The following is a 14078-nucleotide window of genomic DNA, read 5'->3' as shown; positions in this document are numbered from 1 at the left end:
CTGATTTTCATCAGCAAGTTAATCCTTTTGTCCCAGAAATGGGAAAGCTCTTCCAACACTGGCCAAGGTCAGGGCTGCCATCAGCCAAGGTAGGGAACATTCTCATTTTCACTTTCAAAATCAAGAGAATGGCACAGATCTAAGTAGAAAGGAACCAGCAGCACATGTTTTTAAATATTCATAAGGGCTGGAAATGTCTTACTCCTTTCGTTTTCTCTGCCATCTGCTTTTGTTTCTTTTCTTTTCATTCTTATGCCACAGCTGCAAATGAAAACAACCATACAATAACCCAAGTTAAATAAAAAAAAAAATCAAAATAAAAACAATCTGATGGGTAAAAAGAGAAGATGAATTATAAAGTTTTCCCTTGAGTTCACAAGGCAGCAGAAGCAAGAAGAACGTTTGATGTGAGTTAGACCTTCTGGAAACCAAAATCCATGCCCCATGTTTATAATAACCATAATAAGAGCAACATCATTTATTAAACAGCCCCTATGTGCCACTTGATGATCAGTATCTCTAATTCCTAAAGCCACTCTTCAAAGTGGGTAAATCGAACCCATTTCACAGAAAACGAAATGGCAGATCAGAGAGGTAAAACAGACTTTTAATGGTTACACAGCTAATAAGAGATGAAACAGATTTGAACTTGGGTGTGTCTGGATACAAAGCCCAGGCACCTTCTTGACCACCTCTCCAAAAATGGGAAGGAACATGAAAAAAAATTAATTTGGGAAATATTTAAGGCAGACTACTTGTATTTAATGGATTTATTCAGATAGTTAAAATCTGTGATTATAGATCTAATTAAAGTTAACTTAAATACTTGGTTGTTGTATTTGTGAATGTGCAATTAGTCTTCCACATAATTGCAGGGTTTCAGCATCATACTTTCCATTTATTCACTGCATCCCAGAGCTTTGCTACACTGACTTCTGTTCTACCAAAGGCCACATTACAGCTCTCGGGGTCTCTGGGTCCAAGGACCATGACCTATGATACCAATAGTAGGGTCTAGGCTCAGCCCCATTTAGCATGTCTTTGTCCAAAAGTCAATGAACACCTCATCTTCAATTGCAATGTAAAAGGCTCTTACAACCTACACTGTTGTCCTGAAAACTCCTAGCAGCATGTACCTGAAGAAAAACTGGCAGCAGTGGTCTTCATGTGTTAATTACACTTGTGAAGTCTATTATGCATAGAAAGGGCACCTGCTGGCAGTGAAAATGACTAGAATCTGCCCTTCCTGTGCAGTGAGTAAATTGAGAGCTCATTTCTACAGGAGATAATAGTTTTCAGATTCCATTTCGTGTATCCCCTGCATGGGGACGTACTTAACATTTAAATCATCTGCAGAGGAACAAACCTCCTTCAAATCTACATGTTTCAGGCTCCTAGCACATTATTTAAAATGCTAGTTATCCCTGCTGGCTCTTACCACCGAAGATTAAACTCAACGGTGGTGAAAGTCACGGAGCACAATAGAATAAAGTTATGAGCATTGACACAAATTTCATGACATTTGTAGTTTTTGACCAAAGCAGTGGTAGTAGGCTGAAGGTGATCAAATCAAGCCTTGAATAGAGGATCTGTTTTTTCTCTTGGGGTCTTTTATTTCATCATTCCTACATCTTGCAGTTAATAAACAGATACCAATCTCCACAGGCCTGTAATCATCCTTAGGTCAGATGTCAAAAAGTCCTTTCATGAAAACAAGAGAACAGGAGAGAGACTGCTATCACACAAACAGAAACTTCCAATATGGAGCCTAATCACAAAACCCACTCAGGCTCCAAAAATTACCAGCCTTAACTCTGAGTTTCTGGAGTGAAAGTTTGGGGTGACAAGGGCTTCGCAGCCGTCCTTGCCAAGTGTCCCCTTCTCGGTTAGAGCTGTCAGCACCGTTGCTCTCGGTCAGGCTGGTGACAGTTCTTGAAAGGGTTAGCGTTTGAGAGGAAGTTGAAAAGAGGATCTTGGGTCAGCTTCCACGGGAAAGAGTGAAACAGCTAATAAATCCTCTAAGCAAACAAGAAAGGAGGGCTGCGACCTGAGATGGCAGCGGGAAAGAACAACTGGCCAGAATAAACATTGATTTTTTTCTTAAATGAAACTTTTCAATTACAAAAAAAACTATACTTTTTCATTGTGTTGATAGAAATATTTGAAAGCATGGAAAATAAAGATCATGCGGAATTCTTCCCCTCCTCCCCAACACAAATCACTGTTAACATTTTGGTGTATTTCCTTTCAGATTTCTGCCTCTCTATATGTATGTATGTATGTGTGTGTGTGTGTGTATCTAATTTTTGTGTTATATATACACATAATTTTCGTTTGTTTTTGTAAAAATGGAATTATACATATATAACATCTATTTTAGGGTAAGTTATTAAGCCTCTAGGGGCCTTGGTTTACTGACCTATGAAATGGAGCTAATAATACCTGCCTTACAGGGTTGCTGGAAGAATTAAATGAGATCACAGATGTAAGGAGATGGTCCAACGAGTGGGGGCCAAAGGAGAGATTCAGCAGTGGCAACTATTGTTATCACTGATGTTACTGACAGAGCATTTTCTTCTCCATAGTTTTGGGGCTCTAAGCTGCTGGTTTTCAACTAGCTAACAATTTGGCAACTGAAACTTTCCAAATAATGGAAAGTGAAAGCTGTACCATTAGGGAGGCAGAGGGACTCCAATGACTTTCTCAGCTCCACCAATCCCTGCACACAAAAGCCCCTGGGTGTTCCTACCTGAAGCATCGAGACACACAGGTGAGTCTCTTCCAGGGAGAACCCTAAGGTTTCCCTGTAGAGCACATGTCTGGGGTGAGGTGTGTGGGGGACTCTGAGGCACATGTCTGTAGGGAAGGGACCTCTGTCTGTGTGTGTGAGTATGGGGCCATGTATTGCGGGGGGTGGTGGTGCCTGTGAAGGGTGCTGTATGTCAGGGCTGGGGCACTGTGTCAGCAGATCCTCTGTGCTTAAGGGGACTGGGTGTCACTGTGTGAGTCTGTCTTAGGGGACATATGTCCCCTTTCCCACCTTTTCTTTCTATCTCCCTTCCACCTTCCCTGGGTGTGCTTGTTCTTTCTCTCCCCTTGCCTCTTTCCTCCTCTCTGGCGGCTGTGTCTGCCTCTGCCCAGCCCCCCAGTCTTTCATTCAAACAGCGAACTGGACAGAGAACACGGTCCTTTCCTTTGAGATACGTGACAGCAGAAAAAAACCAATAGAGTTGGTTCAGAAGCTCAAAAGAAGCAACAAATCTATACAGAGAAATTGCCCTTTAATCTCATGAGAGGTAGGAGAAAGGCATGGATAAAGAGACGCACCTTGATAAGAAAGATACACACTAAAGAGAGAAATGAGCCAATTCACTTAGTGCTATGCACTAGAGAGGGCCGCTGATCTTCACTTCACGGCCCTGAGCTAAATCTTTGCTGAACCCATGGCTTCTTGGGATGAGGATGAGCCCAACACATAACGTGAGAAGGACTCTTGAATACCTTTAAATTCCCAGGATAATCTGGCTACCTGGGTGAACCTTTTCACTGAGAGGACTGCAAAACGGGCTGGAGATCCTGGCAAAAATTATGACTGACCTGGACTCAATCTCTCTGAACCAATGGTAAATGCCCTGAATCATCTGTTCTTAAGTAACAGGGCTGTGACCCCTCAAATGGGGCCCTTTCTCCTGAAGCTCTCAATTTCTGGCAGACAGTGCAGAGCCTTTTCTATACATGTGTACCACTCCCTTATCAACTTCTGCTGACTTGAGCTGTATGGAGATAATGTCTTTAATCATAATACACTGGAGAAAGAAATTATTTATAAGGACATTAGATCACACAGTCTTTTTTGTTAATCTATTGGAGACAGATAGTGATGAAGATGATGCTTCTGCAGAAACATTTACTGAGCATCTACTATGAGCCAGCTTTTCTACATGGTATCCTTTCATGTTATTTCATTTCATTTCATCTTTACATAATTATGTATAGAACAAATTTATTTTGCAGATGAGAAAACAAAGCTTTTAGCCAAGTGACTTGCCCAAGTGGTTAGCTGACTCTAAAGCAAGTCAGCCTCCCTCCCTCCCTCCTCCCCTCTCTTCCTTCCCTCCCTCCTTCCACTAAAACACATTTCACTGAATAGTGAAATTCCCCTCAAAAGACTTCAGAGAGTTTTGAAGGCTGGTCTGTGCTCTCAAACCACAGCTGAGGGCAAGTCTTACAAAACGTGCCACGGCACGGCTGAAACTTGAAGACCTTGGGGATCTCAATTGTTCCTGACACCAGTTTCCAACGTGTCTTAGGAAAAAAAAAAATCACACAACTCCTTGGTGCTTTGGTTTCCCTACACTGAGGAAAGCAGAAGGTATTATCTACCCACTTGAACTCTTAAGAATGCCATGACATATATGAAAAGCTGTTTGGAAACAAACAGGCCATGCAATCAGGTGATCTAAAATTCAGATCACTATGAAGTTAGTATTTTAAATTTAGAGTCACCAACTGCATTACAAGTTATAGACCTAACTTGCCTGGTCATTCTCTGGAGAAGGAAAAGCAGAGGACAGGGTAAGCAGTGGCCTTACCAGCAGTAGTCCAGCAGATGTGGAGGCAGGACGGGGATGTACACGTGCTGCCAGAACATGGGGTAGAGCATCGCAGCAGACCCATGGATGCAGGCAGTCAACTGCAACGGAAGCAAATTAGAAATTCAGAGCTAAACAATTAAAGTCAGGAGACACTGTCATTTGAGTTCAGCAATAAATCTAAATATATACTTACCAACATATTTAAAATTATAAGTTAACTCAATAACCCTAATTCAAATTTAATAAGAGCTTCCTTTTCCAAAAAATGTATTTTTTTTCGTGATTATGAACGTAATTCACAATGACGGTAGAAAAATCTAGAAAATGGAGAAAGGGATAAAAGGAAAGTCTTCACCATCTGAAAATAATTGAACATTTTGGGGTATTACATGCATATGGATTTTTCTAATAAAAATCAGGATTACTGTAAATACAGTGTTGATTTGCCCTTAAGTTAACATTATTTGCCAGCATTTTCCCCATATCTTTAAACATTCTTAGAAAACATCTTTTCATGCCACTCAATGAATTTCCCATACTATATTTAACCACTCTTCCATCATTAATTCATATAATCGGATCAGGTCAATACTTTTTATATATGGTTTCTAGATGCAGAATTTAAAGACGAAGGTTATAAATATTTTAAGGCACTTAATAGATATAATAAATGTATTAATATAACAAATAGATGAAGGATTGAGGCTCCTCCTACCCCCCACCCCTGCACTGGAATGCTGGCCTCCCTGTACCTCACTGTACCTATCTTCATTTTATTTTTATTTCTCTGATCATGACTGAAGCTGAACATCTTGTTATACGTTCTAAACTATATTTCTTAAGTAAATGGTCTGTTCATATTCTTAGTCCACTTTTTCTAATGAGAATTAGCATTTTTTAATTGATTTAAAAGCAAATACTGGATATGCAAAGGACAGTAATCCTTTGCAATATTTTTGAAAATAATTTATCCTTATTTAATTCTCTTTGAATTTTTGGGTAAAGAGAAGCCTTAAATAATTACATGGGCAAATATTTTCCTTCATGATGGTTTCCACTCTTTTATACTAAGAAAGTCCTCCAAATTTCTCCTCAGCATTTAACTCTTTAATCCAGCTGGAACTAATTTAGGTTTAAGGACTGAGGTGAGAATTTATTTTTTCCACTTAGTTAATCCATTGCTCCAGCACTGTTTACTGACTAATCCTTCCACTCCCTCCTCTTTTGACTTGTCCCTATGTCATATTTTTTTTTCTTAAGAGCTAGACACATCATACAATCAGTATTTGATATAACAGAAAAATTAGGAAACAAAGATACAATGGAATAAAATTGCTACAAAATTCAATATAGTGAAAGAAGGAAAAAAACCGACACCTTTGGAGATAGGACTATAAAGTGACAAAAGTCAACAACAAATGTTTCTTTCTGCCTTTTTTCTTTAATGTTTCTTTGGTTTCTGGGAAGCCTGTTCCCCTGAGGACTTTGCTTCTTTTGGAAGCTGTTAACTGGCCTTTGCTGACAGAAGGACATTTACGTGGCAAGAGTGACGCGCCAAGGCCCAGTTAAAAGAATCCCAGAGGTTAGTGTAACATGAACAGCTTTAAATTGGATATTCTGCTGATGGTTCACAGTTGTGAGAGCTGTGTATTAAATCCAGGGCCTAATTTTCCCCCTCCTTTTCCCTCCAGACCCTGTTCTTTAAATCAGGTACATGCCATGAACAGAAGCTTAACCAACAAGCTCGCAAGAGCAGATCCCAGTGACTCTGCCAAGGCTTGTAGGTTTAATACATTTTTTCTCAACCCATTTCGGTAGGTTACAACATAACAGGGCTGTCTGTCATAGTATACATGACTAATCTCTTTGGGCTTGGAAGAGATTAAAAATCTTTGCTGGTATTGAGTGAATGGAAAATGAACCAACTTTACTCCAACTCCACCCTCAAGTCAGGCTAGAGGGTTACACTGGCCTTTGGCCCCAGCTCTTCCTCCCCATCCATTAACCAACTGCCAAAGTACTCTTACTAAAGTGCAGGTCCAGTCATGTAACATCCTGCTCGGAAATGTACTTGGGGGCACACCTGGAACAGGAATGTCTTCATGTCTTCACCAGTTCCCTGTCTACCTGTAGAGAAGCATCTCCAGCCACAATCTCTACTACTTCCTCCAAGTTTATCCTTGGAATAAATCATTTGCAGATTTAGGAGTAGTTATGTACTCCTTTTCCTCCCTTCTGTATTCCCACTGGCCCAGATCTGTGCCCCTAGCGAACTCCTCCTGCCCCGGGTCTCTGTGCACTACCTTCCTCTGCAAAGCCTTGCATGGCTCCACTGGGCGTGTGCCCCCATTATTAATGGGACTATGACTGTATGTCTGTACTCTCACTGTAAAGTACAGAAAGACCCTGTCTCTCTTTTGCTCAGTGGCACAATGTATATATACATATGCATGTATGTATATGTGCTAGATAATGCAATGTTTCTTGAATAAATAAAAAACAATTCACACTTGGAATATATTCACAATATGAAGATAGTTAGTGGCTTGGCTTTTCATAGTACTGGACCAACATTTTCATGAGTCTCACAGAGTAGGGTATATATGTATATGACTCAAATTCCAAAACGATAATAGCAAGCTTAGACATACAAATACGCCACTTCTGGAAAATCAAGTCAATGGATTCATCCATCCATTTATTCAATAATATGCCTACTCTGTAACTCTACAACACAATAAATAAATAAATAAAAGCACTTAAAAATCTATATGGTGCCATACAAATGTAAGGTATCATCATCACATGTATTCATTGGTAATTCTCTTTGAAAAAGTCATTCAATAGAATGTTCCTGGTTGAGATAGAACTTGAATACCTGCCTCTTTTTAGCTTAAATTGGTTTGAGTCAAAATCCTATTTCAAGCGACACAGTGGCAGAGATCTTATCTTCAGACAATGTTCTTTTCATGTCTCTTTAGCCTCAAAAAAAACCCTAGCAAGCTAAATGACAAGGTTTTAAAATTACTTATCCCTCATAAAAATCAAACTTTTAAGATGTCTGATCATCATTTCCATTGTGGGGTTTTCTGAGGGCCAAAGCTCTGCAATTGGAGTAAAATGCTTTTACCCATTTGATTAAGAAAACAAACAAGGAGTTGTTTGGCTCTTTTCCAAAATACTAAATGGCACAAACAGTGTGCATCATTTCTTAGAAATAGTGGCTAAGTGGACCACAGAAAAGTGTTATGACATATCTATGCTTAATCAGAAATAACATACATCCCATAAATTATCATTAGCCACTTACTTAAAAAAAAACAAAACTCTAAAACCAACCCATTAAGAAAAAAGAAGGGTCCTAAAGGCCTATGCTCATTCCTTACAGAATACAAAATTTAAAAGTAATGAAAGTATACAATTTGGATTGTAGTCAACAAAGGGGTATTGTGAATATTTAATTGAAGTGCAAGTTGAGGAAAATGATCCTATCAAAATCTCACTCAGTGGGAGAATAGAAAGATAGTATGTGTAAAATTTGCCCAAAGTCATTAGTCACAATGAATATTCATCAGAAGCCAATTATCAATCCCATTTAATGACACCCCAAAAGATTTTGCCCTGAAGCAGCTGAATAGTCTAAGACTCCAGACAAAACTAGACAAATTACACAGCCAACAGCCAGTCTAGCCAGGACACAAATTGTAAAGTAAACCACTGGTGGGTTTTTGGACTCACTTTTAGCAAATTCTGTCCTCAATTAAAGGTACATAAGGTCAATCTGATTCTGGAGCTTTCTATATGGCTCCATAGTTTCCTTTGAGGCAAAGGGAGAGAAAGGAGAAGGCAGTGGAGGTAGGACATGAATGGAGAGCCATCAATGATAGGGTTTGAAAAATCACAAAGACACTTTTTTTTTTTTTCAGTTTGAGGTATTACTTAGGGATAATGCCCAGACTGTCACAATCTTAGATACCAATTCAGCTGATTCCTAAGAGTAACTCTGCAATTAACATGGGGGGGAAAAAAAAGGAATTTCAACAGTGCATGTGCCACGCACCATGCTGGGGGTTTAGGATCTTGCAAAGTACTATTTTAGAGTTGGTGTGTGTGTGTGTGTATGTGTGTACACACATATACACTCAACACCACATTTCACAGATAAGGAAACAGTTTCAGAGGTGAAATAACTTGCCCAAGGCCACACAGCTAGTAAGTGACAGAACTGGGACTCGTATCCAGGTCTGTCAGACTATAATGGCCATCTCCACAATGCACAAGTTAACTATTGTGTTGAGTGCCTATGCTGTGCCAATACATTATGCTCAGGATTCTGAGCTAGGTGAAATACTGACCCTGTTGGCATGGCCAAATTATGTAGAAAGTTATGTAGAATTTGCCTTGCTGTTAGATAACCAAATATCTAAAGCAAAATGGCAATTAACAGAAAATAATCATTTTGAAAACAAACACAGAGCTGATCACTTCCTGAGGATTAGTTACATTTAAGTAAGGTGGTATAGTATCTTTAATCCATAGGAAATTCTAGACATTGAGGTAACGAGTGTTAAAAGGTTTAGATTCCAATGTGGGCACACCTACTGGAAAGTCTGGCTTTCTGTCATGTCCCTTTTCACATACTTTCATGGAGTTTCCATTAAATCTCTTTTTGATCTGAGTAGATCACTTTCTCTCCTGGGTCTCAATATGGAAAACAAGAGGCTGGACTACATGATCCGGGTCCCCCCTTCCAGCTCTGACAATTTTGATCTAGAGCAATTGCCATCCTTTGACATATAGAATTCTCCTCCCCTGCCCCAGCTCCCTTCCTCAGCCATACTTGACTAAGCATAAGTACATCAGACTCAGTCTCAAAGTTGGTCTTGCTTTCTCATCTCTGCAGTCACAGGGGCGCACCTGAAATTCATGTGCTATCCAGGAACCACCACTGTTCAGCCACCCCATCTCCATCACCTGACTGTGCAGAGTACAGCCTTCCTCCATGCTTGATCCCTGACACTCTAAAGATCTCAGAGGTAGATAATCTCAGGAGACCAACGGCATGAGACTAAAGATGTGAGCTCCACAAGGACAGAGACCACATTTGATTCTCTCCTTATCTCTAACTATGCTTGACACAGAGCAGGTGCTGAGTAAATGTTTGGGGAATGCTAGAATGCCTCCAGCTTAACATCATGAGGAATGGTAGACAAGATTATCAGACATTTAACAAATTGCAATTGCTTAATAGATCACAACTAGAAGCTGTAAATTACGAAGAGGTACGAGATTCCAAGTTCCAAAAGTTGAAAGAGGAAAAAAAAAAAAAAAAACAGAGGTCAGAGTCACTATTCACATCCAAGAACTCAGAATGTTAAAAGATTAAACTGACACCTGCTTCATCACAGGGTCAGAGCCATTTGGATTTCTCCTCTGAACACAAACATCAGGAAACTGATAAAACAAAGAATATAGAAAGAGTACCACATTATTAACCTTAAAGACGGGTCACTTTTCAGTCTACCCATTACAACCAAAAATAATCCTATGTAGAACAATTGTAGAAAACCGTACGTGTCTTAGAGAAGTTGTTAGCTTTCTCAATTTGAGAACTAGATTCTTCTATTTAATCATAAACCACCCTTGTAGTCATAAGGAAATCAGACAAGCGATTCAAACAGTGTTTTAATTTTTATTTATTCGTACATGTAAAACCCACTATAAGATCAGCAAAAAGTTTTAAGTAAAACCTCAGGGACTCTGAAAGTTAATGTACTCAACCCTTCGAAGAGTATGAGAAAAACCTTTAATTATAAATGGTTCAAATTGTGTTTACTATAGTTAGTGAGGGGAGAGTTGGCTTTTTAAGAAACTGTCAAAGATGCTTTAGCAGAAAGAGAAATTAGAAAGCCTCAGAAATCAAAGGCCTTCAGCTCTTGTAAACAGATGCCGGACATGTGAGTAGAAAGAAGGAATGTCCTGCTTTTTTTAGAAGTTGAAATGTAATGCTTCTGTATTTATTTTTTGTAGGGTGGGAAGGGCAATCTATCTTCAAGTAGTTTTTCATTCAGTTGGGTGGAACTCATCATACCTCTTGCTTCTCCACTATTCTCTGAGGAAAGGGAAGGAAAAAATTCCCACAAAAACCAACACAGCAACATGGAGTCAAGTCGAGTGCCCTACACTAAGAGGAAGGTCATCCAGGCAAGAAGGAAGCTTTTCCAGGCAATCACCTGCCTACTCAATCACTTCTCTTTCCGCCTTCTCTTCTTTTTTCTTAAAGCTACCTACTAACTAGAGTAATCAGGGTAAGTTATTAACAAGGGTAACAAGTTTCGTGCCAAGATCTGACACTTCAAAACATCAAAGCAAATAAAACTGCCAGAGAAAAGCTTTAGCTACCAAAGCAGAGGCAGATACTATGGTATAGTAAACTACAGTGTAAATAAGCCTATAGCACCATATGTGAGGAAACTGCAGACTTTTTTTTTAAGATGAAAAAGAAAAAGGTAAAATTACATTGGGATTGATAACAGTTCATTTAAATACATGGACAGCTACTTCTCCATTCTGTGCCTAGGACAGATACTCTGACTGTGGAGTGAGGACATGGCCGGCGGATCCCTCTGAAAGTGCAACCATTGGCAGTGGATCCAAGTTGGCACTCAAGAAGAAATCTATTTTCATCCCCAAGTCTAGTATAAGTGGATATTTACATTTCTTTGAAAATATTTCTAAGATCATAATTTATGTTTAGCTAATTTATATATTGCTTTAATAAAGAATCTCATTTTTTAAAAGAAAGAAAGCATAACTGAACATAGAATCATGAGAACCTATCTATCAGGCATCCACACGTGAAAAAGAAACTAGGAAACCTTCAGGTGATAGGAGTTACTAGATTTGAAGGCATAGGGAAAAAAAAAATTTCCCCTGCACAGTTTTGTCAGACAAATCCAACCTCAGAAAGTGACAGTAAATTCAGAAAGATTGAAGCTATAAACAGACACCACCATGACCACTTACTCAGCATTTACTATCTGCCAAGCACTGTTCTAAGTGATTTACATGTACTATTTAACTCACTTAATCTTCACAGCAACCCTATAAGGTAGGTAGCATTGTTGTTCCCATTTACAGATGAGGAAACTAAGATTCCTAGATATTAAGGACTTTGTGCAAGGTCACAGTAGTGGCAGAAGTAGGCTATAAACCTAGGGAGTCTAGCTCTGGAGTTCGTGCTCTTTTTTTTTTTTTTTTTTTTTTGCTGTACGCGGGCCTCTCACTGCTGTGGCCTCTCCCGTTGCGGAGCACAGGCTCCGGACACACAGGCTCCGCGGCCATGGCTCGCGGGCCCAGCCGCTCCGCGGCATGTGGGATCCTCCGGGATCGGGGCACGAACCCGTGTCCCCTGCATCGGCAGGCGGACTCTCAACCACTGCGCCACCAGGGAGGCCCAGGAGTTCGTGCTCTTAGCTCATAGGAAACTGCCTCAGTGCTATGATCTGCATTAATCCGACAATTACTGAGTATCCACTATGTGTACATGCCACGCCCTCAAGCAATTTAAAATAGAAAAAGATCAAAATGCAAACAATCAACTTCAACACAAACGCATTAGGAAAGAGGTGCTGTAACAGAGGTTCAAGTGTGCTAGCATATAAAGAAGGAATCGTTAATTCTGCCTGGGGCAAGAATCAGGCCTGCTTCCCAGAGAGAGAGGCAGGAGAGCAGAGCCTGGAAAGATGAAGACAGGAAGCGGTCAGTCTTCCTCCCTGGGAGGCTGGTCAGGTGGTAATGCTAGGTCAAGTGAACATAGCAGCTTCTTAGGCCACTCCAGCTCTACGTAGTGATGACTGGAGACTTGAAGAAGAAATGACAATTTAGTCAATGACTATGTGACTAGTGAGAAGTGGGTGGATATGGAAAATCTCATACGAGTTGCCATGACTATTCTCTGTTGCTTGGATTCATTCACCATCCACTCTCACCAGTTGTACTAATTAAATCTTCAGAGCTCTTCCAGGATCTCTATTGCCTTCTTTGCTTCTGAAAGTCAAATCAGACCTTATTGCCCTGAAAAGGTAGGATTCAGAGTCAACATTTACTAAATGAGTAGTATGTGCCAGCAGTGGGCTACCTGCTTTCATACCGATGACCACTGAATCCTTTCAACAACCCTGAGGGGGGTATTACTACTACCCTCTTTTTACAGAAGAGGACAGAGAGTCTCAGAAGGATTAAGTAAATTGCCCAAGGCGACATGGCTAGGGAGGGTTAAGTTACACAGGTAGAAATTGAACAAAACCATCCTGACTTGAAGTCTGGTGCTCTCTCCTTCAGCCCTGCTGTCCTTTTTCTTGGGAAAAGACAGCAGAAGCAGGGCTGTCTGAATCATCTAGCTGGGAGAACACATAGATACCGAGATAGCAGAAGAGAAAAAAATGTGAACTTTCACAAGGTCTATACTAGCCCCTAACTACCTAGTCTAACCTCACATCACACGACACTTGCTCACCAGTGACCACACTTTCAGCTTGCAGAAGCCATAGGAAATTCTGAGTTCTTGTTCTCACTGACTCAGCACATAGTAGGTGCTCCAATTTCTTTAATGAAATCCACACAGATGCCTGCCAATGTTGAGTGCCATTTAGGGCTTTTGCAAGTATATTAAGATGTCAGTGACTTGAATATTACCTGTTAGTGGTTTTTTTTTTTTTTTTTGCTTTATTTATTTATTTATTTTTGGCTGTGTTGGGTCTTCGTTTCTGTGCGAGGGCTTTCTCTAGTTGTGGCGAGCGGGGGCCACTCTTCATCGCGGTGCGCGGGCCTCTCACTATCGCGGCCTCTCCCGTTGCGGAGCACAGGCTCCAGACGCGCAGGCTCAGTAATTTTGGCTCACGGGCCCAGTTGCTCCGCGGCATGCAGGATCCTCCCAGACCGGGGCACGAACCTGTGTCCCCTGCATTGGCGAGCAGACTCCCAACCACTGCGCCACCAGGGAAGCCCCCCTGTTAGTGTTTTTTAGTAGAGATTTGGTTCATAAGAGTCATATAAAAAAGCTATAAGTCTTATAATCTAAAGAACATACCATTTGTTTCACAAATTGACCACACTACTAAAATAATAAACAAGATACCCTGCCAATGTTCTCAGTGCAATGGCTAAAAAGAAACATCACCTCTCTAGATCTATTTATACACATGTATCTAAAATTACACTGGTGGACTACATCAGCACCCAACATTGCTGAGACCTTAAATAGATTATACTTAGCTCTGTTCTGTTCTAGACCTGCCAATGTCAAAATCAGAGCTCTCTCAAAGAGAAATATGGAATCAAAGAATTTTTTAGTGCTAATCTGTACTCACAAATATTTTCTAAACCAACTTAATCAGCCTCTATTACATAGTCTCAAAATGAAAAGAACTCTAATGATGCAAAATAATCAAAGAATAAATACTGTCTTAGAGAACTGTCTCT

The 14078-nt window shown here is 40.2% G+C and overlaps 1 protein-coding gene across 4 annotated transcripts in view; it reads right to left on the bottom strand.

The window, feature by feature from the left end:
• DENND1A (DENN domain containing 1A) overlaps positions 1 to 14078 on the bottom strand; it is a 543444-nt gene that overhangs the window by 215918 nt on the left and 313448 nt on the right. For all 4 annotated transcript variants that reach the window (XM_060100633.1, XM_060100635.1, XM_060100634.1 and 1 more), the window contains exon 10: positions 4593 to 4693. In XM_060100633.1, the coding sequence (XP_059956616.1) occupies positions 4593 to 4693 (101 nt within the window). The remainder of the gene's footprint in view (positions 1 to 4592; positions 4694 to 14078) is intronic.

Source organism: Mesoplodon densirostris, chromosome 6 (genome assembly GCF_025265405.1).
Source record: "Mesoplodon densirostris isolate mMesDen1 chromosome 6, mMesDen1 primary haplotype, whole genome shotgun sequence".
Lineage (NCBI taxonomy): Eukaryota > Metazoa > Chordata > Mammalia > Artiodactyla > Ziphiidae > Mesoplodon > Mesoplodon densirostris.
The sequence above is the reverse complement of the archived record's forward strand: the minus strand, read 5'-3'. Positions and strand labels throughout refer to the sequence as shown.